The sequence below is a fragment of the Dermochelys coriacea genome, chromosome 15 (assembly GCF_009764565.3).
Source record: "Dermochelys coriacea isolate rDerCor1 chromosome 15, rDerCor1.pri.v4, whole genome shotgun sequence".
Taxonomy (NCBI): domain Eukaryota; kingdom Metazoa; phylum Chordata; order Testudines; family Dermochelyidae; genus Dermochelys; species Dermochelys coriacea.
Window position 1 is genome coordinate 5,822,312 of NC_050082.1, and position 24,218 is coordinate 5,846,529.

Genomic DNA, 24,218 nt, shown 5'->3' on the forward strand with positions numbered 1-24,218 from the left:
TACAGCCTAAAGGATTTCTACAATTTCTATGAAGTTGTTGGCTTAAAATGGAAGGCAAGTGTTAAATGGAGGAGAGTGTGAGGAGAGAAGGGGATGAGGACTGGAGGGAAGTTGGAGGTGAAAGAGAAGGTGGAGGAGAAACAAAGACTATGTGGAACAAGACCAAAATGACATGGGGAGAAGATGGGTCTTGCTCCTTTTTCTTATGGATGTAATTTTGACCTACTTAGATAAATCTCTGCTCATACCTCCTGCTGATCAGGTCTGTTCCACTTCCAGGCAAAACGAAACCGCGAGCACTGGTTTGATGACCTTCCACGGACAGCGTTTCTTATATTTAAAGGTAACTTGCTCTATAGATCACTTGATGATTACCCTGTTCTGTTCATTCCCTTTGAAGCATCTGGCATTGGCCGCTGTCTGATGACTGGATACTGGGCTAAATGGACCATTGGTCTGACCCAGTATGGTCGTTCTTATGTTTTAAATTCAACATGTGCAGAAGCATGTACCTGTTCGAAAATCATCTCTTTTCAAAAAAAAAAAAGCCTTCTGAAAACACATTCTCTACAGTACCCCAAGAATAAATACAGTAACAGTCTAAATGCTCCAGATAAACTGCTGAGATGGGCACAGTCGCTAACTGCTGATCCACAAAGGGCACAGAGTAGCAGCCATGTTAGTCTGTATCCGCAAAAAGAAAAGGACTTGTGGCACCTTAGAGACTAACAAATTTATTTGAGCATAAGCTTTCGTGAGCTACAGCTCACTTCATCGGATGCATTCAGTAGAAAATACAGTGGGGAGATTTATATACACAACATGAAACAATGGGTTTTACCATACACACTGTAACGAGAGTGATGGTAACACCCATTGTTTCATGTTCTCTGTGTATATAAATCTCCCCACTGTATTTTCTACTGAATGCATCCGATGAAGTGAGCTGTAGCTCACGAAAGCTTATGCTCAAATAAATTTGTTAGTCTCTAAGGTGCCACAAGTCCTCCTTTTCATTTTTCAAAAGCACACTGTTCTGGCCTGTTGGAGGACATCTGTCACACAAATATATATTCTGTGCGCTGACCCAGAAACCAACTTTATAAAATAAGGAAAGCTTCTTAGCAAATACCTTGTAATAGCCTAAGTCTTGAGCCCACCCATTGCTCGAATCATCTTCTGGTACAGCATGCAGGGGTGTCTGATGCAGCGCTCCAGCTTGCTGGGACTGGCCGAGTCTAGGAGATTCGTTTTGCAGTATCCGAGGCTGCAGCTCTCCTCCAAAAGCAGCTGGCTGTGGAGTGGATTTGCAGTCTCCCAGGGGTTGCTGGTCTTTTTCATAATCTCAGTTGGATGCAGCATTTGCACAGAGCATGTGCAGCTGCTGTAAACAGGAAATTGAGGTTATAATGTGGCCTAGATACAGCCTTAAATGTAATATATACCCTCTACGTGCCACTATTGCAAATGTTCCAGTTTTTCCTTACCAGGTTTGAATCCCTGGATAATTATTTTTTAAAATATATAATGTATATAATATGTTAGTCAGGGACAACTACCCTGAACCAAGGATAGAGCAAGCAGCTACTGGTACAAGATCCCTATGCAGCTGTGCTAATGCACTTTAGCCCCGCATTAGAACACTTCCACTGTTCTAGGACTGGGCAGTGACTGACATCTCCATTTGAACTGTGCACTAGTTTCAAGATGTGGGCAAATTTGGAACTGCAGTAGGGTGAGAACTGTCACATCACTGTCACTTGAGTTCTGGGTCAGGATTTGAACTCAAGGCATAAGAAGTGAAAGACGTAAGTGCACTATTGCCCACTGTGCTACCTATACCCTGTGCTGAGAATGAATATGAAAAATGAGCCCAGTTAACGTCGGGGAGGTCATTGAATAGATATGGAGGAAGAAGAGGGAGTATTTGGTACATGTGAGTTTATTTTTAAGTATTTTTTGTAACGAACATCTATTCGTAATATTTCCCTTCTTCATACAGGCATTAACATTCTGGTGAAGTCCCAAGCATTCCAGTATGCCATGTGTAAGTGTAAATCTCATGATTTTACTTACTCAGCTCTCTTTTGTTCTTCAGGGCAGAGATTTTCTGTGTTTGTACGCTGCCTGGTGCAATGGCACCGGATCTCTGATTGGAGACACAATACACATAATAATTCCTGTGCTTGTCTGCAATCAGGGAAGGAGTTCTTATATGTGTACGTGTGGGATTCTCATAAGGACTAGTTTATACATTGCTTTGAAGTGTGTTTTATGGTACTGGTTTCTTCAGAAGCTGGCTATTACATCCTGTTGCATTTCAGAGGGTGCATGATTACACTTCACGTGGTTTCAGTTTTGACACTGCAGCTGAGGATGTTGATGCAAGAACCTGACTTGACACACAATGCTCCCATGGTTTGCTGTATTTCAGAAAGTGCAAACAGCTTAATTCCAAGAGGTATTGCTTGGAATTTGTACTAAACAGAGCTGTCAAGTTTCTCAAGAGAGGAGGGCATGTTTGACTCCTGGTCCCATTTGTTATGCTAATCTCTAATTTTGATTGATTTTTATTCTGTAAGAAAATGCCCTTTTTGCTGATTATGATGATAGAATGAAGGGAGAAAAAAGAAGTGAAGGGGAGAGTTCCTACATCTTGGATCCTCTGTGTCGCAATGGCTTAACGGTGGGTGCTACAAGCAGGCCTGTAGGAGCTTTGTGATGGTGCTGTATCCTTCCTGCATTGTAACTGACCTAGGAGCTATATACAGTCCTGGAACAATTCTGCAGAGATGGAAAGAAACTGGAATATCGAAGTAATACTAGGGCAAGATAGGGAATAATGTACCAGAAAAAATAACTCCATGTCAGACTGAGATTCAACAATATACTTTTTCTTCCGAGGATCTCAAAGCATTTTACATGGGTGGATAAATTATTATACTCATTTTATATACTGGGAAACTGAAGCACAGAATGTAGAGGGCTTTACCAGTGAATGGGATGTGTAACCTTGGGAGAGTTGGAAACAGAACTTGGCTCTTCTGATGCATAGTCCTGTGCCCTAGCCATTAGACCACACTGCCTGCCTAAAAATTTAGAAGATTAACATCTGATATTCCAGCAACTTTTGATTGCAGCTGTGTATTTTGTTTTCCAGATACTGTGGTAGCTGTGAATGGGATCTGGATTCTAATTCAAACCTTCATGCTGCAAGGTAGGATATACGTGGTTCATTTCTTGAATTGTCGTCTTCCATAAGTTTGATCAGCCTCTGAGAAGGTGCTGTTTCTGTGCCTTGCAGGTGGGAACTTCTTCCCCAGAGATGTCCCGTGGAGTTATATAGTCTTCCTCACGAGTAAGTTGCTGTGCCAGACCAGCACTGCCTTGTTCCATTACATATGGGGAAACGGTATACTGGGGCTTCTCAGTTGCATTTTAGTCATTCAAGGAATTAAAGGATCCATTTCCTTGGAAGCCATTTTTCTCAGTGCCTGGGATCTGTACAGATTTTATTGGCTTTGCTTGCTTGTAAGAAATGCCTCTGGTGACGTTGGTGCTGAAGAGGGAACTTCTTGCACCCCTGCTATCTATGTAATGAGATGCATCTAAATGGGAATGTAGTTCTGACTCAGCCCCTAGTAACATTGCCCCAAAACCACATACACATCTGGTCTTCCATTTTCACCCCAACCATAAACTGTTGGGCATTTACTGACACCCGTCCACAAACACAACTCGCATTACTGTCAGTGCAGACTGGATACATTGCATAGCCCTCTTGGTAGAATTATCATATTGAAAGCATATCTCAAACCAAGACCCTATTTATTTCCTGCTCTGCTAATTGTTATTTTGTGGAATATTCCTTTATTTTCCTTCCTTTTATTTTCACCTGGAAGTTCCTTCCATTTTCCTCCATTGTACTGCCCTTCCCTAACTTTGACTCTGAGCTGTCCTCCTTCCATTTTGGAGGTGGTGACTCTATTGAGCCTGTCAGCACCACTTCAAAGAAATCAGAGGAGCTCTTGAGAGACTGGGGCTGTTCAGTTTAGAAGAAATTTATGGGGATATGATAGAAGTCTATAAAATCACGAATGGTGTGGAGAAAGACCATAAGGAAGTGTTATTTACCCTTTCACATATCACGTGACTCCGGGTCACCCAATGAAATTAGTAAGCATAAAGTTTAAAACCAACTCAAGAAAGTACTTCACAGAATTCACAGTCAACCTGTGAAACTTGTTACCAGAAGATGTTGTGAAAGCCAAAAGTAGAACTGGATTCAAAAAAGAATTCAATAAGCTCAGGGAGGATAGGTCCATCGGTGGCTCTTAGCCAAGATGGTTAGGTACACAACCCCTTGCTCTGGGTGTCCATAAACCTCTGACTGCCAGAAGCTGGAGATGGATCACTCGATAAATTGCCCTGTTCTGTCCATTCCCTCTGAAGTATCTGGTCTGGCCATTATTGGAAGACAGGATACTAGGCTAGATGGATCACTGGTCTGACCAAGTATGGCCATTCTTATGTTTTTATTCCCAAATATATAGAAATACTTTGATCACTGAACTGTTGCCTGATATCATAATGTTCTACTAATTCAAGAACTTCACAAAGTGCCATTATGGCAGTGTATGAAACAAGCAGCCTTCCTTCACTCTGTTTGAAAATATCTCCCATGGTCCCATGAGCTTGTATATATGATTCTTTTTACATTCCATTGAGGCTAAATTGGGCAAGTAAGTGGGAGTGAGTATGTGCCCTGAAGTTCCTCTGGATGACTGATTAACCTTTCTTTAAGGCACTCACTCTTGTCCAGAGATCTGAATGTTTGGCACAGTAGCTAAGTTGAACTCTATTCAGCAGCAGTGGGGAGAGATCACCACCCAAGTACAGGGAGAAGTTGGGAAGTGGGGCCCACTTAGCATCCCCTTGAGGATAAACATGAAGGAAGGGAATGGGAGCTTATTAAACCTACAGTCAACAAACCTACATGTTCAAGCTGTACATATGGAATGATGTTAATATTAGATGCTCTCTTGTTTTGCAGTCTATGGGGTAGAGCTGCTCCTGAAAACCACTGGCCTGGGACCCATTGAGTATCTGTCTTCTGGATGGAATCTGTAAGTGTGCCGCTTGTGAACAGTGAATGGGGGCTGGAGGCATAACACCCAGAGCTGTTGTGCTATCCTGCACTGCATCAATGTCACTTGAACAATCTGAATTTGAATCAGCTGAACTTGGTGGAGATCTAGTGAGAGAGAACTCAGAATTACAGGATTTGAGGGGCATGGCGATAGTTGCTGGGATATAGTTGCCTTCTTTCAAAAATGGCCTTAGGCTGATAGGTTAGAAAACTTCATTTCAATAGAGGTTCTTCAAGCAATTCCAGTACCCCTCCACCTTTACCTTTTGTCCTCTTTTGAACTAGAGTGCCAGGAGCACTCTGCCCCTCGCAAGGCTAAACCAGGCCTTGCTCATAGAATCCTTGCTCATAGATTATCAGGGTTGGAAGGGACCTCAGGAGGTCATCTAGTCCAACCCCATCCATTTCTGCTCTCCCTCTTCCTTTTCCAGCTTTGATTTTTCAGTCACCCTGTTTGCATTTCTGGGTCTCCTGGCGCTGGCATTTAACATGGAGCCATTCTACTTCATCGTTGTCCTGCGACCCCTTCAACTGCTGAGGTGAGACAGAAAAGGCATATGGGGAATGGGAAAATAGCCAAAGCAGCAGAGAGAGGGAGATTTGTTTTTCTTCCAACCCAATCAAGAGCTCATCTCATTGGCAGGACCCAACTGGGTGGGTTCCATGGGTACATGACCGTATCAGAAAGGAAGTGGAAACCTCTCTGGGTAATGAGATTATCTTGAGTTATCAGAATTAATTATGACAAACTTTGGAAGGGATATTAAAGCTCATGCTTTAGGGTTTAACCCAGCCTCTGTTAGAATCCAGGGTGGGACCTGATGTGGGGGCAGATTATCTCACATCTGCTTCTGTAGGGGTTCTTATACCTGTCTCTGAAATATCTGTTGCTGGCCACTGTTGTTCAGGATCCTGGGCTAGACAGATCTGAGGTCTGATCCAGTCTCAGTTCCTGTGTTCTTATGTGCAGAGTGCTGTAGCTCCCAGAAATGCCAATCACTGAGACAAATTGTTGTCTACTGGTTAGAACAGGTTGCATGAGTTCTCTTCCCAGTTCTGATACTTGCAGTGACTCCTTGATCAGGTAACTTATCTTCTCTGTCCCTCATATGATAGGGTATGATAATGTCTGCCTCGCAAGGTTTTTGTAAAGATTCATTCATCTTTGTAGAGTGCTTTGAGATCATCAAATGGAAGTTCCGTAGAAGACAAAGTGTTCTTTTATTAAAGAGGAACTAATACCTAGTTCTCATATAGCACTTTTCATCAGTAGATCTCAAAATGCTTTACAGAGAAGGTCAGTATTGTATTATCCCCATTTTACAGATGGGCAAACTAAGGCCCAAAGAGGAGACATGACTTGCCCAAGGTCAACCAGGAAGCCTGTCAGAGCTGGGAATAGAACCTGGGTCCCAGTCCAGTTCTCTATCCACTAGGTCATACGATCTAGGATCCCCACTTGCTAATGGAGCACACATGAGGATTTAAAATATTGTGTTAATTACATTTTAAAAGAAACCATTTTCTCCTTTACTCGTCTGCCAAAGCCTGCGCTCAGAAGTCTGTTTTTCTCTTGTATTGGTTGATGTGTGAGGAATGCAGCTTTCTCCCATTGATTGTTGCAGGGGAAAAAACAGATAACCGAACTTGTGTCTTGGTAAGTGAGCGCACCTTTAAAATGTGTTCTATAAATTCCAAGAGTACAGGTGTTAATGATGTAGGAGCTCACCATTTATAAATGTAATTTATTTATGCATGATGCTTTATAGGTAAAACACTGTCCTTGTCCTCAGAAGCACAATCCTGCAAACACTTATTCATACAGCTTGTCCTTCCTCACATGAGACAGTGGGGCTTACCCACAGGAGTAAAGACTATTTGAGTAAATATGTTCTGGATCAGGAACTGGGAGTCCTTATCTCTCCACTTTTTAATGTGTCTAAAGTCTAAGTATCCCAGCCAAGTGAAGGGAAGCAGTGTGTGGTGGAAAATTAACCACTCATTGTTTTAGGAATCGCCTGAGGCTTTTTATCTTATGCGAGCATATATGCAAGGAGAGTCAGCATAGCCCCACGCAGGGTGGCAAGCTGCTCTGCTTTCCATACACTCCAACAAACTTGTATAGGGTTTTTAGTGGCATTTCGAACAACGCACTTCTGCATGGGTACTTTTCCAATAGGCCCTACCAATTATACCTTATAAGGACAATATCATAGATATTGCATCAATAAGCAACTTTTCTAGTTTGAGCAAGCTTTGAGGTTAAACAATAGGCTAAGTGCGGTTGACTGTAGGCCATGGGTTATATATTGTAAACATGCAGTCAGGAGTTTTTTAAGCGGAACTGGTTGGATAGTCAGGGGCTTTTAGAAACTGCCCAGATGTCATAGCATGTCTTGGCCACCCACACAGTCAGACTGGTCAAAGTTCGGCTAGCTTGACCAAAGTCTAGCCCACTCAGTTTTGCCTCCACAAGTGTAACCTAGTGGATAGAGGATTGGTACTTGGGAGATCTGGGTCTGCATTTGTCACTGATTTACTGTGTGACCTTGGCAAGTCATTTCCTCTGCCCCATGCCTCAGTTTCCCCATATGTTAAATAGAGATAATGATATAGACCTCCTGTGTGAAGTCCTTTGAGATCTACTGATGAAAAGAGCAGTGTGCCATTATTCACCAATAATTTCCCTGGAGGTGGAGTGGAAGTGCAAAACAATTCATAGATTCCAAGGCCAGAAGGGAACATTGTGATCATCTAGTCTGACCTCCTGTATAACACAGGCCATAGAAATTCCCCCAAAATAATTCCTAGAGCAGATCTCTTAAGAAACATCCAGTCTTGATTTAAAAGTTGGCAGTGGTGGAGAATCCACCACTATCCTTGGTAAGTTGTTCCAATGATTAATTACCCTCACTTTTTTTTTTAAACAAAATTATGCTGTATTTCAGATCCAAATTTGTCTAGCTTCAACTTCCAGCCATTGGATCATGTTGTATCTTTTTTTCTTCTATTAGTACTCCCCTGTCTAAATGCAGGTGCACAGTCCCCAGATTCTCATTTAGTAGCATCACAGCGAAGAATGCCAAATCTGATAGTGCATGGTGGTGGTCTACTTTGGTGTAGCCTCCATATGGACCCTGGCTGCACCTGTATTCATAATGCTTCTCTCAAGGCTTTGTTTTGCTGCTATATGCTGCTTGTCTTTATGCGGCTAATAACAAAAAGGAAGGAATTGTCTTCATGTAAATAACCACTGGCTTTTCATCCCTTCTTCAGGCTCTTTAAATTGAAGAAACGCTACAGGAATGTCCTGGACACAATGTTTGAGTTATTCCCTAGGATGGCAAGGTATTGCACAGCCCTCCTTGGAGGGGGGAAAAATGGGCAACATTCCAAAGAAGCGTGTACTAATATGACTCTGCCATTTCCAGGGTAATGAATATCTGGGCTGGGGTCAGGTTAGGAGCGATCACTTTTTTTTTTTTCTTTGCAGTGCAGCACAAAGAAAAACATAGAGTTCTCTAGCATACTAGGCCTGTCACCTGATGCTCAGTAACCCCTTTGTGCTGAGCATAGGGGCAACCCCACTTTGGCACTTGTTTGGTTTTTAAGAGATGATGGTTTTTGTGCAAAGAAAGCTTCACAAAGGAGATATATTGCCAGTGTTGTCTCATGTCCTTGGTACAATAGGGGACCAGATGGGTTACAATTTTTCAAAATGATGTGGAATGCCCGTTTAATTAGTCACTGAGATAAGTAGCCATTGTCAGTGTATGACATCACAGTATCTTATTCCCCTGCTGCAAAACTAACTAGGTGTTCAGACCATGTTAACTAACTAGCCTTATTCTTGAAGATGTTCCAACATCACTGCTGATGGTCAAGGAAACAAAGAGGATACAGCTATGTTGGCTTGTGCTTCATTAGAGAAATTGGGTGGTGGGGAGGGGGAATAAATATGTAATGGCTTAATGGAAAGGAGCAAGTCTGTAAGGAAAGAAGGGTTATCTTCAAGTTTCTCAGAGGTTATTTCTCATCAAGGGAGTGGTACAGAACTCCATGACTTGAGACTTTTAAAACTAGACAAACACTGCACATGTTCCATTGGCAACAAAACAGAATTGCAGGGAGGTAGTCAGATGCTACATTGGGGGTTACTGTAGATGGTAAAGATGGAAAACTGCTTAGAGAACAGGCAGTCTGAGTGACTTCGCTTTTTTCTCTGTCCTACCAATCGGTGAATAACAGAATTAGGCTACGTCTACACTGCGCACCTTACAACGGCGCAGCTGTGCTGTTACAGCCACACTGTTAGGCACGCAGTTTACCCACTCTTTGTCACCAGGAGAGAGCTCTCCTGGCGACAATACAAAATCACCCCAAACAAGGGGGGATAGCGTCGTTGGCCGGAGAGCGTCTCCCACCGACAAAGCGCTGTCCACACTGGTGCGTTTTGTCATTAAAACTTCTGTCATTTAGGAATTGTGTTTTTCACACTCTAGAGGGACAAAAGTTTTAACAATGAAGGTGCAGTGTAGACAAGGTCTTACTTTTGTTTCTCTCTCCTCCAGCCTGGGCTTAACCCTACTTATCTTTTACTACTCCTTCGCCATTGTCGGCATGGAATTCTTCTCTGGGGTTGTCTACCCAAACTGCTGCAAGTGAGTACCCAGCAACCACCTTCCTCTGAAATAGCCTTGTTAATAGCCTGGTTCAATGCCAAGTCAGGAGCATCATGTGTCATATCTGTATTTTCCTATCAAGAAAAGGCTAGTGGATGTGTGTTTACTAAGAGTGGTGGTTCTGAATTGGGATTCACAGTAAAAGCGAAACTTACCACTTCTCTCGTTGAGACTCAGTGATCTTTACTTAGTTTGAGAAGGGAGAGGGGTAGTATTGTGCTGGTTGGTAGTGCTGAGTATTTGAATCTCTGCCTTAAGCAGCTGGGCTGGGATGGTTGCTCTATAATGGCACCACAGAAAAGCCCCCGGGTAATAGGTATGATGCTGAGCTGCCCCGCCTGAGGTACCACTTTAGAGAATGGCATTCAATATGCAACAAGTGTTAGCAAGAAGGAAAAATGGCCTCCCTGCCCACAGGTCTTTCAGCATGCTGGTGTCTGTCAGCACCTGTAGCGTTGCACATCTTTCCAGAGCACCTCTCATTGTATGTTTGTCCTGGCTTCTCTGATCAGCACGAGTACAGTTGCAGATGCCTATCGCTGGGTGAATCACACAGTTGGAAACAAGACAGTGGTGGAAGAAGGTTACTATTATCTTAACAACTTTGACAACATTTTGAACAGCTTTGGTAAGAGGAATATTTACATCTTGGTTCTTATCCAAGATAATTGTTGGCCATACTCCTCGCATCTACTGCTGCTGATTGCAGAACGACCCTGTGTGAATCTGGTGCTTCTGTAGGGGTGAGACTCTTAACATAGCTTGCATAACACCTGCCCATGCTTCCTTCTAGTCCCCAGAATTCTACCAGTGGGTGTCAGTCCTGGTCCTCAGTACCCCTTCCCATTCTAACCCTACCACCTGCAAGTGGCTCTGCCAAATGACCTGCAATACCCCTGCTCTGGATCCCTAATCCTGCTTTTATGGTACACCTCAAACCTGCAGCAGTATTCTTTTGCTGTCCTGGGTTCTGCTGCTGGCTAAGAGAATCCAACTGTGTGGTGATTTTACAAGGGAAATATATCCTGGAGACAAGCATGAAACCTGCCGACTTGATTTGACATGTGATCTGAACCAGTTTTGAATCCATGTTTCCAGAGATGAATAAAGAGAGCAACTCCACTACCCTGCTGAGCCTCTAACACTGATCTTGTCACTCTTTTTTTCCTTCTCTGATTTTAAACATGAGTCTGGCCTGCAGGCGGAGGATGATAGTGGTGGGTTTTTTTTCTTTTTTTTTCTTTGTGGATCTCTCCAGAGTTTTGCTTAGTGTGGCCTGGTATGGCAGACTCTGGTTCTACTAAAAAATATGGGCAAACTGTGCTCTTTGTTATACCATTATAACACTAGAGTCACTCCATTGTCATCAGTAGGGTGACTTCAGATTAACTGCGGTGTAACTGAGAGTAGAATCTGTCTTCTGTCATCAGCACTCAAGTATTTCAGTCTCTGTTCGCTATCCTGAAGGAGGTATCTTATGAAGAAAATGGGAGAAAGCACATAATAGGGGAAACAGAGGCATTGAAATGACTTTGAAATGGGTCAGGCTGGCTAAAGCACTTCTTGTTTTGTCCTTTCTGTCTCCATACAGTTACGCTGTTTGAGTTGACAGTTGTCAATGACTGGTACATCATCATGGTATGTAGATCTCGGGGTACTTAAATGTATTCTTGTGTATCATCACAGTATTCTTGCCAGCAAGTTAAAGTAGTATGGGCTGGATGAATGGACTATAAGGTGGATAGAAAGCTGGCTAGATCGTCGGGTTCAACAGATAGTGATCAATGGCTCCATGTCTAGTTGGCAGCCGGTATCAAGTGGAGTGCCCCAAGGGTCGGTCCTGGAGCCAGTTTTGTTCAATATCTTCATTAATGATCTGGAGGATGGCATGGACTGCACCCTCAGTAAGTTTGCAGATGACACGAAACTGAGAGGAGAGGTATATACGCTGGAGGGTAGGGATAGGATAAAGAAGGACCTAGACAAATTAGAGGATTGGTCCAAACGAAGTCTGAGATTCAACAAGGACAAGTGCAGAGTTCTGCACTTAGGACGGAAGAATCCCATGCACCGCTACAGACTAGGGACCGAATGGCTCGGCAACAGTTCTGCAGAAAAGGACCTAGGGGTTACAGTGGACGAGAAGCTGGATATGAGTCAACAGTGTGCCCTTGTTGCCAAGAAGGCCAATGGCATTTTGGGCTGTATAAGTAGGGGCATTGCCAGCAGATTGAGGAACGTGATAGTTTCCCTCTATTTGACATTGGTGAGGCCTCATCTGGAGTACTGTGTTCAGTTTTGGGCCCCACACTACAAGAAGGATGTGGAAAAATTGGAAAGAGTCCAGCGGAGGGCAACAAAAATGATTAGTGGACTGGAACACGTGACTTATGAGGAGAGGCTGAGGGAACTGGGATTGTTTAGTCTGCAGAAGAGAAGAATGAAGGGGGAATTTGATAGCTGCTTTCAACTACCCGAAAGGGGGTTCCAAAGAGGATGGATCTAGACTGTTCTCAGTAGTAGCAGATGACAGAACGAGGAGTAATGGCTCAAGTTGCAGTGGAGGAGGTTTAGGTTGGATATTAGGAAAAACTTTTTCACTAGGAGGGTGGTGAAGCACCGGAATGCATTACCTAGGGAGGTGGTGGAATCTCCTTCCTTAAAGGTTTTTAAGGTCAGGCTTGACAAAGCCCTGGCTGGGATGATTTAGTTGGTTGGGGATTGGTCCTGCTTTGAGCAAGGGGTTGGACTAGATGACCTCCTGAGGTCCCTTCCAATCCTGATATTCTATGATTCTATAGTCAGCATCAGGGCTTTGTCATCAATTCTTCATCACACTGCAGGGCAAGATTCTCTTTAACACAGATCCTTTTTCATCACTCTGATGGAAAGTGGCTAACTTTGGCTGACATGGATGGGATGAGAGGGTGGCACTGTTAGTTGTCTGCCAAGAGCTGTCCTCCCCAGTAATATTACTCTGATATTCTGACAGACAGGTTTCACTAGCTGGCTCAGCGCTGTACCTTTTGGCTCTTGTACAGTATGTGACAGCTATTGAGCAATTCTGAATGGTTTAGGGAGAATATGGAAGATTCTGAATGCTGCCCGTTTACTTCATGTATTTCTCAATGAGGTTTCTCATCAGTCTTATTTCTTCTCTCCTCCTCCCTATCTCCTCTTTCTCCCCCTACCTCCCCCCTTCCCCCTTGCTATTTATGGTTGAATGGCAGCCATTCTCTATAATGCTACACAGGAAATCTGCACTAAGAGTAACCTAAGGATCCTTGATCTAATTAATTCTGAATGCAGCATGGCAGACCTGATGTACCTTCGGTGTAAGGGTGTTGGTGCCCTCACTCTTCAAGCACTTCTGTACTATAGCTTGTTGTCACAGGCACTATGCTATATATTGGTAGCTAGATATGTAGCGAGATAGCTATCTCTACTCTTTTCTGTAGCACTCATCACCATTGTGTGAGTATTTACACATCAAAGTACTATATGGGAATCTGTGTTCAATCCTTTAGGGGAAGGGCTTCAGGCCCAGGGGTCAGCTGGGACTTTGAGTATGGTAGAGGCAGTCCCTGGGGTTAGATACATGAGGTGCATTACTTGTCCTGTATTTCATGAGATACAGATTTATATTTGGGGGGAGAGGGGGCATGCTGCTTTGTCTGCTCTCAAGGGGACTAATGGCAGCTTCCCTCCTCTTTGCCTGCCACTGAACTCCTGCCTCTCTTGCCCTTAGGAAGGGGTGACCTCACAAACCTCTCACTGGAGCCGCCTCTACTTCATGATCTTCTATATTGTGACTATGGTAGGTCCTCAATGCACTTTTGATGGAAAATCTCTAAATGCCAGTGGCAGTCTTGCTACACTGTAGTGGAAGAATCCACAGCCAATTAAGGAAGTTCTCCTCTTTATGAAACATAGCTCAGAAAGAGGCATGTGTCCAAATCACTTTCACTGGCTTTGGTATGGCAAGAACTACAAGTGTTGCCAGAGTCGACACATTATTATGTAGCTGGATGTGAGTTAGTGGTTTGTAGTGATGCCTCCTTCTTGTCATACCGTCCATTCCTAGTTCACTGGCAGGCTGTTACACAAACACATCACCTAGACTCATGGATTAGGATTTGTACACTGCCTCTGCTGAAAGGAGTGGTGAGGGGAAGCAGCAAGAATTCAGGTGCAGTTCAATTAGAACCAGACGTGGAAGGACGCTGCAATTACAAACCTTGTGATGCTCTCTACTCATTCTGGCTCCCTTCCCAGGTGGTGATGACAATCATTGTGGCCTTTATACTGGAGGCTTTTGTGTTCCGCATGAACTACACCCGAAAGAACCAAGGTTCAGAAGGTCAGTGCCAGGCCTAGCCAGCCTGCTGGTCTGTCTCTCTTTGCTCCCAAAGTCTGGCTTGTGTGTATGAGAGAAGTACTGAACAGGAAAGGCCTGATTTTATAACCCCCTCACGTGCAACCACAATTCTGTAGTTGCAAATAACTGCAGTTGCTGTATTTAAATATCAAGCTACCCGATTACACCCAGCTCAGGTAGCTGGATATTCAATGGCAGCAGTTGTAACTGCGGTTATTTGCATTCCCAATTGAGTGCACACAAAATAGGCTATGAGGTGTAGGTCCTTTTTTTAAAAATCAGACCTTTGGCCCCAAACATCCTAGGAACTAGAAAAACCCTCCCAATCCAACATATCTGCCATCACCTGATTGATCGTTCTTTTCTAACTTGTTGGTAAGATGTGGCTCCTCTTGCCGACTCCCAGTCTGAAGAGCTTGACAGTCTCCCACAGTATTCTTGCCAGCAAGTTAAAGAAGTATGGGCTGGATGAATGGACTATAAAGTTGATAGAAAGCTGGCTACATTGTCGGGCTCAACGGGTAGTGATCAACGGCTCCATGTCTAGTTGGCAACCGGTATCAAGTAGAGCGCCCCAAGGGTCAGTCCTCGGGCCGGTTTTGTTCAATATCTTCATTCATGATCTGGAGGATGGCATGGACTGCACCCTCAGCAAGTTTGCAGATGACACTAAACTGGGAGGAGAGGTAGATACGTTGGAGGGTAAGGATAGGATTTAGAGGGACCTAGAAAAATTAGAGGCTTGGGCCAAAAAAAATCTGAGGTTCAGCAAGGACAAGTACAGAGTCCTGCACTTAGGACGGAAGAATCTCATGCACTGCTACAGACTAGGGACCGAATGGCTAGGCAGCAGTTCTGCAGAAAAGGACCTAGGGGTTACAGTGCACAAGAAGCTGGATATGAGTCAACAGTGTGCCGTTGTTGCCAAGAAGGCCAATGGCATTTTGGGCTGTATAAGTAGGGGCATTGCCAGCAGATCGAGGGACGTGATCATTCCCCTCTATTCGACATTGGTGAGGCCTCATCTGCAGTACTGTGTGCAGTTTTGGGCCTCACACTACAAGAAGGATGTGAAAAAATTGGAAAGAGTCCAGCGGAGGGCAACAAAAATGATTAGGAGACTGGAACACATGACTTATGAGGAGAGGCTGAGGGAACTGGGATTGTTTAGTCTGCGGAAGAGAAGAATGAGGGGGGGATTTGATAGCTGCTTTCAACTACCCAAAAGGGGGTTCCAAAGAGGATGGATCTAGACTGTTCTCAGTGGTAGCAGATGACAGAACGAGGGGTAATGGTCTCAAGTTGCAGTGGGGGAGGTTTAGGTTGGATATTAGGAAAAAACTTTTTCACTAGGAGGGTGGTGAAACACGGGAATGCGTTGCCTAGGGAGGTGGTGGAATCTCCTTCCTTAGCAGTTTTTAAGGTCAGGCTTGACAAAGCCCTGGCTGGGATGATTTAGTTGGGGACTGGTCCTGCTTTGAGCAGGGGGTTGGACTAGATGACCTCCTGAGGTCCCTTCCAATCCTGATATTCTATGATTCTATATGCCTCCTAAAGGAATAAGTCAACACCTTGACTGGCCTCTTGTTTATTCCTGTACAGCCAGCTTTGTGCTATGAAGCTTCAGAAATGTCTCTCAAAAATTATTAAAGGATTGGGAAGCAAGCCTTATAGTGATAGTCTCAAGGAGTTTGATCTATTTAGTGTAATAAGAAGGCGAAGGGGTGACTTGATTATGGTTTATAAATACCTACACGGGCAACAACAATTTGATAATGGGTTCATCAGTCTAACAGAGAAAGATGTAACAAGATCCAGTGGCTGGAAACTGAAGCTAGACAAACTTTTAACAGTGAGGGTAATTAGCCATTGGAACAATTTACCAAGGATTGTGATGGATTCTCCCTCATTGGCAGGTTTTAAATAAAGATTGGATGTTTTTTCTAAAAGATGTGCTCTAGTTCAAACAAGAATTAATTCAGGGAAGTTCTCTAGCCTATGCTATATGGGTGGTCAGTCTAGATGATCACAGTGGTCCCTTCTGACTTTATAATCTCTAAAAACCCCTTTAGGATTATTGCCATTGCTGATTAAAACTGTGACTCCCAATGTCTTCTCCTTGTTTTCTTTCCCTCCCTCTGAAGAAGACAATGGCATCGTCCTGGAGAAGGAGATTTCCAAGGAGGAAATGGCAGGTGTAATTGAGCTCTACAGACGGAATTGTGCTGCTTCTGAAATTGCTCCGCTGCAGAAGGTCGTTGCACAAATGGACAAATATGAGGTACGGAGAGAAGCTGGGATTCAGGCCACAATGCCTGCACTTCTGTGGTGCAACATCCAGGGTCACAGCTGTGGGATTTAAAGGAGCTCTTCTGCTACGGTGCAGAGGGAGCCTCTTTCCACATATGCTCTTGACTCTTGTTAGAATCTGCTCTCTTGAAGGGACTCTGGATCGGTGCCCTGCAGATTAGCACTTAAAACTCATTGCACTGAAGAAACTGCAGTTGAATTCCCAGGGCACTGGGCTGAATTCCCACTGTATTCCAGAGATTAAGACCTATCTCCCCATACAGATTAACATTGCTAAGAGGCATCCTGGCCAGCTCACCCCATTGGAAGGAGCATTCTGGTTTTTGCGAGTTCTAAATACTGCAGTTACTGTCCTATAATTCACCTGTGCTGCCCAATTTGTTTTCTACCTGACCCACTACTGTACAGCTGTCCATACAGTTCTGAAGCATTGTGCAATAATATAACTGTCAGTTCCAAGTTTCAGGCTTACTTCTCTGAAGATGATGGCAATTACTTTTACCACTGGTATCACAAAAGGGATATTGTCAAGCCTGAAAATGAAGTGACCTTGAAAACTGTCACAGGCTGTAGCTCTTCCCTTCGAGAGCTCTGTGTCTCATGATGCTGGGAGACTTTAAACTGATTTTTATAATAGGTGGAATTTGCCCCTTCCATCCCACCCCCAGAATTGTAGACACCAAACTTGCTGTACTAGATGACGGCACATTTGTATCAGTTGGCGTGCTGTGTCTCTCGTTGCTTGGATATTGAAATGTTGAGCAATGTACACACAGAAAAAATTCAGAACTGGAATATTGAAGGTTACATCTGCCAAAGAAGAGGCAGTTTTCAAGATATTAAGTCTAAAAATGGCTCTAACCTCAACCATGTACATTTAAAAGAAAAGTTTAAATAACAGTTTAAATAAGAAAGTTAAACCAATTACTGTAAGGATATTCTTAATACTCCTCAATTATAAATAACCCAAAATGGTCCCACAGTAACTTAGGCTGCTACTCTCTGCTTGTGTGAGTTGAAACTAACAAGACCCCTTGAGTAACCTGGTGGGTATAGGTGAATGAGGAAAGTTTAGTTAGGCACAGTCTCCCTCAGGAAGCTTGGGTTCTCATCTCACCACTGACCTAGCCGTCACATATGGGGAAGGGAGTTGTTGGAGGACCTGGGTTCTTTTTCCCATTTTATTAATATCTCTCTCTATACTTTTGTCTTCTCAGCAAACATCGATGCTGTTTCTGGGACGGAGATCAAGGACCAAAAGTGACTTAAGTATGAAAATGTATGAAGAGGAGATACAGGTAGGAAACATCGAGTTGCAAACGTCCTCATAAGTTTCTGAATAGTAATGGACGTTTTCCATTGGTTAGAATGTGTAATCATTCCTTAAATGTTGGGAGTCTGCCACCCAGAAGAACCGACAGCAGGATGCTCTGCAAAATATACAGTATTTAAAGGGCATCTCACAATATTCATAACCTCTTACATTTATGTAGCCCCTTAAAGGCCAAAGCGCTTCACAAACTGGTGAATGCCACTGAAATGAAGTGCTCTACAGAGTGAAACGCAGCACATATTTACCAGTGCCATCAACACCACCTGGCAGTTCAGGGCAGGAGGTGAAAAATAAGGATTAGAAACACACCTAAACTATGTCTACACTATGCAGCTTACAGTGGCACAGCTGCTGATGCTCTAAACTGATGGGAGAGAGTTCTCTTATTGACTTAATTACTCCATTATGCAATTACTTAGTTACCGCGAGTGGCGGGAGAAGTTCTCCCGCCAACACAGCACTGTCTAAACCGACGCTTAGGTTGGTATAATTTGTGTCACTCGAGGGTGGCTTATTCACACCCCGAGTGAGACAAATTATACCAACGTAGGCTGTAGTGTAAATTTAGACCAAGATTAACTGATTAAGCAGTTCCTGCTAATATTCTTCAACCATAGGAGGTCTCTGATGCAAAGGACAGTTGTTTTCATGCTTCTATCTTTACCAATTTCTTTCTTGTCAGTTATTAGTCTTATTTATTCCATTAAATAGCTCCGTGATAGGGTACCCTTGTCCATCTCAGATGGACAGACCATGGTCTTCGTGGTTATGGAGGCTGAACTCCCCTCTTTACCCTGAGGTGCTCCTACCATGCTAATCCTGAGCATACTGGTGAAGAAACCCCCGCAGTCAGTCTGTTGAGTTGTGGGCAGACACTATTTGTACCACTTGAGCAAGTGGGGGTGGCATCATCCTTCCTTCTCTTGAGCCTGCCCTCCCCCACCTCACCACTCCTGGGTCAGTCGGAGGGGGCTCACTAATGAGCAGTGCAAACTGTAGGTGCACTTCCCCCATTTTATTTCTTGGAGGCTTAGTGTGAAATCACCAGGGCTGACTGGAAAACAAGCATTCCATTTGATGAAAAATTAACAGTTTGAAATGGGTAACAAATGTTGATCTAAACAAAGACCTTTCAGAAATGAGAGAGCAAGAGACTGACCAAGCACTAAAAGCTAGCTAATAGCAGAGTGATTAGGGCATCTCCATGTTCAAGGTCCTGCCCTGCCTGATTGAGCAGGGACTTGAACCTGGATCTCCCATGTCCCAGGTGAGTGCCCAAACCACCGGGCAACTAGCTGTTCCGAGGGTGTTTGGGCACTCACTCTCCCCAGTGGAAGTTTAGGCGAAACCAAAACATTTCCACAAAATTTTCGTTTTAACAAAAGTCTTTTGTTGAAAAGCTGCTGACTCGCTCTAAACACGAGGAGTCTTTTCAAACACTGGTAAGCTCATTAATATATAGACCAAAGGAACTGATCAGGTCACTGGAACATCCCATGCTGTGCACTGAGAGGAGTGCACCAGAAAAATCCCTCTCTGGAGGGAGGGGGCCATTAACTCCACAGGAATTTGTCATGACTAATTTGATGATGATGGATACCAAAGGAGTTAATCTCTGCATCTTTCTGGTGTCCCTTCTGTTGCTAGCAGTGGGATGACCTGTGGCTCCCACAATGAGTGCAACTCTGGAGCTATTCTTTAATGTTGGTCAGAATCTGCTGAGACTCGTCTAGTTTATAGCTAGTGAAATGACGAGTCTGTCCTTAGCAAATGAATCTTAAATGCCTGCAAAGGAGGCATGTCACTGAAAGATTAAACAGCCTCACCAAGATTTCCCAGTGCATCCTTTTGTAGCAAACTGCATATGAAGTGATGGGGTGATAGTTAATGCTTTGGACCCAGGAGCTTGAGAGCTCAGTGCTTCCATCCTGCAAATGTTATAGCGATGCTCTAGTTAACCCCTTCCTGACAGGAGCTCCAGTTGTATCCAAACTTCACACTGGAGAAAAAACAGATGTTTATAGAAGCCTGAAAAAAGAGAGTGTAACTAAGCCCTCGCCATTTACTACTGCCAAAGCATCTGAGATGTATCACACCCCTGGGTTCTCTTGTGTTTCACACGGAAGGGGGAGAGGGTGGCTAGTCAGGACAACAAGAGGGGCATGGGGAGGGTAGTATGTATGGTATGGTGAAGAGACTTCTCTCATTGGATATGTTCTTCCCTCTGTTCAGGAGTGGTATGCAGAGCATTCCAGAAAAGAAGAATATCAGTGGCAAGAAGATGTCTTCCCATCTGGCAACCCCATGCCATCCTCGGGCCTCAGGCAGCGCTCCCAGACAGTTATCTAGGCCAAGCTAATGCAAACCATCTTTCTATGCAATAACCCCATAGTATTATTTTATAATGTATATAGATATATTCAGTCTATCAGTCAAATTTGGAGTTTAAACATCTCTTCCCCTGGAACATGTCATGAGTTGCTTTGAATAAATGAAAAGCAAAGACCCAGAGGACTCAAAATAGGACTGCTGGAACCAAAAAATAAATAGATAACTCTTCAGCAAGACCCTATTGCTGCAACTGTAACTAATGAGCATCTAGTACAGAATACTCAGTTGTTCTTCCTGGCCTATGCTTCCCCGACACAGGCCTACAACTAGTCTTACCAGTCGGAAACCATGGGTGAGGGATATTTAATCCTTTGGAAGAAGGAAATAATACTGAACCCACCTGCTAATATTGAAGTCCGGTACTTAAAATATATTTTCTTTAACCCATTAATTCTTAAGTAAAAGGATCAGGGAGCAAGTTTGTATTTCCCTCCCCATCTGGTATCCAGCAAGGTGGGCTTGGATGAGAAGTTACCATTTTAATCTAAACCTATTCTGCCTCTTCCTAACTACCTAGGCTTATTGACCATTCTAGAGACACTCGCAAGAGCAGTTTCATTCCTGAGTAGCTCATTCAACCTCTTAAATCTGTTCTTTGGAGGAAGGCTGAGGGACTGAGCTCCAGTAACTCTTTGGATCCTTACTAAAAGTTATGAGACTTGACAGAGTTCGGGAGCAATGCCTTTGCTGAAGCGATCGGAGTTCACTACTGATGTCTGTGTTATGCAGTGTCTGTGCTACACAGGCTGGGAGCCATTTGACAAATCCCAAAACACCAGCGATCTGATAGTAGGTGAGATGCAAATTCCACAGGACGGTGATTCTGAGCCTTTGCCATTCCACCCTCCAGTTTATAAGCGGAAGATCTTTGCCTGGTATGAGAATGAGACGGGCTTCTGCAGCACAAGGTTGGTGACTGAGCTTCATGTGGGGCTGGATTGAGAAGTGCTGGGGAGGCATGTGCACATATGCATGCACACCTCTGTGCAATCACCAACTGGGTAATGTTGCCTTTGCTTTCCCAGTAAGGTTGACTTGACCTAGGGTAACCAGATGTCCCTATTTTATAGGGACAGTCCCAATTTTTGGGTCTTTTTTTATATAGGCTTCTATCTCTCTCTCTCTCTCTCTCTCTCTCACACACACTCACTCACTCTCTCTCTCTCTCTCTCTCTCTCTCTCTCTCTCTCTCTCTCTCTCTCTCTTTCTTCCCCCCCCCCCCTCCCGATTTTTGCTGTTTGGTCATCCTAACATGACCACAAGGGAACTTTTCTCCTTCTTTGCCTTCTCTCTGTCAAAACCTTTGCCAGCTCTGGGAACCACTAATTTAGGAATCAGGGCCAGTTTGGGAAGTTTTTCTAATGGCAGAACTGGACTTAAAGATGTGGAAAACAACTCTTCCATCCACCTGCCCTTCTGTATCATACATAGAGGCAGCCTCTGTTCTCTGCTCTGTCACTAAGTGACCTTGCCCATGGTCACGGAACAGGTTAATCTCTCCATGCTTCTATTTCCGCACAATGGAAGGAACGAAGCCCGCTTGCATAAAGCACGCCAAGGTCTGTGGATGGAAAGTGCTAAGTATTATAAAAGCATGTAGTCATGGCACATGTGCATTGGCAGATCAAAGGAGAGGTTGCCATGGCATCTTACCTTTGAAATTTGCTGTCACCAGTGGGTGGGCCCCTCTAAATGAAGGTGAGAGCTTTTGGGAATCCCGTTGGCAATCTGCACTCCAAAACTATTGCATAGGAGACTGCCTCCCTCCTAAAGCAGACAGCATTAATCCTAAATTAATACCCCCTCGTCCTTAGTTATAGACCCACTGTGAAGGATCATATTGCTCTAGGGAAGGGAAGGGAAGGGAAAGTTTCTACAGCTGGCTTCACTGTTCATTTAGGAGCTGTTTTGTCATTCCCATTATGGCCTGTGGTGAGATTTTTCAAAAGCATCTTAGTCTTAAGAGCCCAGTTCCTGATGACTTAAGTCTCACCTGCTTTTGACAGCCTCCCCCTTGATGGGAGCGGTTCAGAGAGGTCTGACTAAGTGAAGGAGATGGTAGTCACCATGCTTGCACCCACTGCATGCTACTTGTCCTCACTGCTGCATTATGGAATTCATCGGATACTCAAATGAAACTCTCTGCTTCCTTTTTATGTGCAATGGGCTCCATGGTTATGACGTGACACCTGAGCCCTGCCGATTTTCCCTCTTGAGAAATGGCGGCCATTTTCTAAATTGTGTGCATCACATCCAGGACACTCCCTGATGAGCCGCACTGGAAAGAGCACATCTGTTGTTGCTTCTACGCATGGAATCCGAGCTCTGGTGTTTCACTCTACACTAATCTCTAGATGCTGCAGAAGCACAACTTCTATTAGTTGCTGGCAGGATGGAAAGCCTCAGGATTGTAAGGGTTTAAAACAAATGCAGCTGTTAGGGAAGTAAAAAAAGATGATTTTCAAAGCCATCGTTCAGGCCTTTTTACACTTCTGGAGGGAGGGGACAGGGGGACTGTATAAAGGGGGCATGAACCTGCAGAACATGGAGTGGAGTTCTAAAGAGAGCCCTCATGTGATGAAGGATTGTTGAAAGAGTAAAAGTGCTACTCTGCCTTCTGTTTTTATTGCTGAGATTTTGATCTGGCCTGAAATATGCACTGTATCTTTTTTTTTTTTTTTTAAACTGAGGTGGCTTGTAGAGGTTACTTTTTCCAAATGACTTAACGGTCACAAGGAAAAAGGTTTGAGTACGGGGCATCCCCTTCCAATTGTCCTCCCCATCTCCGTCTTAGACACTGACTTACTGTAACTACAAAGACAATCCTTTTGTAGGGATAAGGGAGGAAACGCTGCAGGATTTTGTATGCTGGTGGTTTGTTTATAAGTAACTTTATGGGCATGTCTGTACAACAGCATGTAGATTTTCTGGCACATTAATAAAAACATCCTCTGCTACATAGACAGCTGCTCTTTCCTGTGTCTGTTTCAATAATCAGTTGGTTTGTGGGTGAGCTGTTGCCAAACTGAGAGGATCCCTGTCCTCCTAGATTGTAGTCACTAGGCTCCACTCTAAAAGTTGCCAAACTTCTGCAGCGATACATTTGAAATGTGACGTGACCGTAGGATTTTGTAAACTGGCTGCTCCCTTCCTCCAGCCCACAAGAGTTGTCCCTTATGGTCTAGAGTGAAATTTTCAGAAGTGCCTAGATTCCATTTTTGTATGTGACTTAGGAGCCCAGGTCTCACTGACTTTCAGTGTTATTTTAAGATCCTAAGTTCCTGTCACTTTTGAAAATGGGCTTTTTCAAATATCACTTTTAGATGGTTTTTACATCTTATGCAGATTTGGCACCTGAGAACAATCCCTTAGAACAATGCAGTTCACTTTTCCGGGCATTTGAAGTTGCCACAACTCCAACCCTTAAGCAGGGTGCTTTTATCCATATTCCCCACTATTTCCTCTCCCCCTCATGCTGTCTCCACTCCTTGGGCTGCCTGTGTGTTGATGGATAAGTTTATTTCACCAGGCTTCTTGCCATCCCTGTTGCACAAGGCCCAGTGCCTAATCCTGGTGGTCACTCAGTCCAAGCACAGTGCTGACATAGGATTAAAGAAAGCCATGACAATGCAATTTCCTAGGAAACCAGGAGGATTGTTTTCTTCTTTAATGGCAAACTAATCCACATGTCAGTGCTGTTCAGGGGCCCTTCACTACTGAAGGGAGATGATTGCTACTTCCCATCAGCACTAGAGCAAGTTAAATGTACTCACAGCACAGCTGGGTATGGTACAAGCTTCTGCCACAGCGCTGTTTCATTTGCCCTCCCTGTGTGTGTCATTCCTGCTGCAGCCCCTGTAGAGATGTATTTCCCCACTGCTCCATGGACGGACAGATGAACTATAATAGCTCCTGTGAGCCCCAGTCATGGACCATGATCCCACTACGCTAGGCGCTCAACAAAGAGTCACTAGG

At 44.0% G+C, this 24,218-nt stretch overlaps 1 protein-coding gene across 2 annotated transcripts in view; it reads left to right on the forward strand.

Annotated features, from left to right (window-relative positions):
- TPCN1 (two pore segment channel 1) overlaps window positions 1-21,356 on the forward strand; it is a 64,828-nt gene extending 43,472 nt beyond the window's left edge. For both annotated transcript variants that reach the window (XM_043497805.1, XM_038373282.2), the window contains 16 exons: window positions 6-54; window positions 280-343; window positions 2,003-2,047; window positions 3,161-3,217; window positions 3,305-3,358; window positions 5,054-5,126; window positions 5,581-5,688; window positions 8,426-8,497; window positions 9,721-9,810; window positions 10,344-10,459; window positions 11,423-11,469; window positions 13,580-13,648; window positions 14,107-14,191; window positions 16,354-16,490; window positions 17,737-17,817; window positions 20,085-21,356. In XM_043497805.1, the coding sequence (XP_043353740.1) occupies window positions 6-54; window positions 280-343; window positions 2,003-2,047; window positions 3,161-3,217; window positions 3,305-3,358; window positions 5,054-5,126; window positions 5,581-5,688; window positions 8,426-8,497; window positions 9,721-9,810; window positions 10,344-10,459; window positions 11,423-11,469; window positions 13,580-13,648; window positions 14,107-14,191; window positions 16,354-16,490; window positions 17,737-17,817; window positions 20,085-20,201 (1,264 nt within the window). In that variant the 3' untranslated portion in view covers window positions 20,202-21,356. The remainder of the gene's footprint in view (window positions 1-5; window positions 55-279; window positions 344-2,002; window positions 2,048-3,160; window positions 3,218-3,304; window positions 3,359-5,053; window positions 5,127-5,580; window positions 5,689-8,425; window positions 8,498-9,720; window positions 9,811-10,343; window positions 10,460-11,422; window positions 11,470-13,579; window positions 13,649-14,106; window positions 14,192-16,353; window positions 16,491-17,736; window positions 17,818-20,084) is intronic.
- The last annotated feature ends 2,862 nt before the right edge of the window (window positions 21,357-24,218 follow it).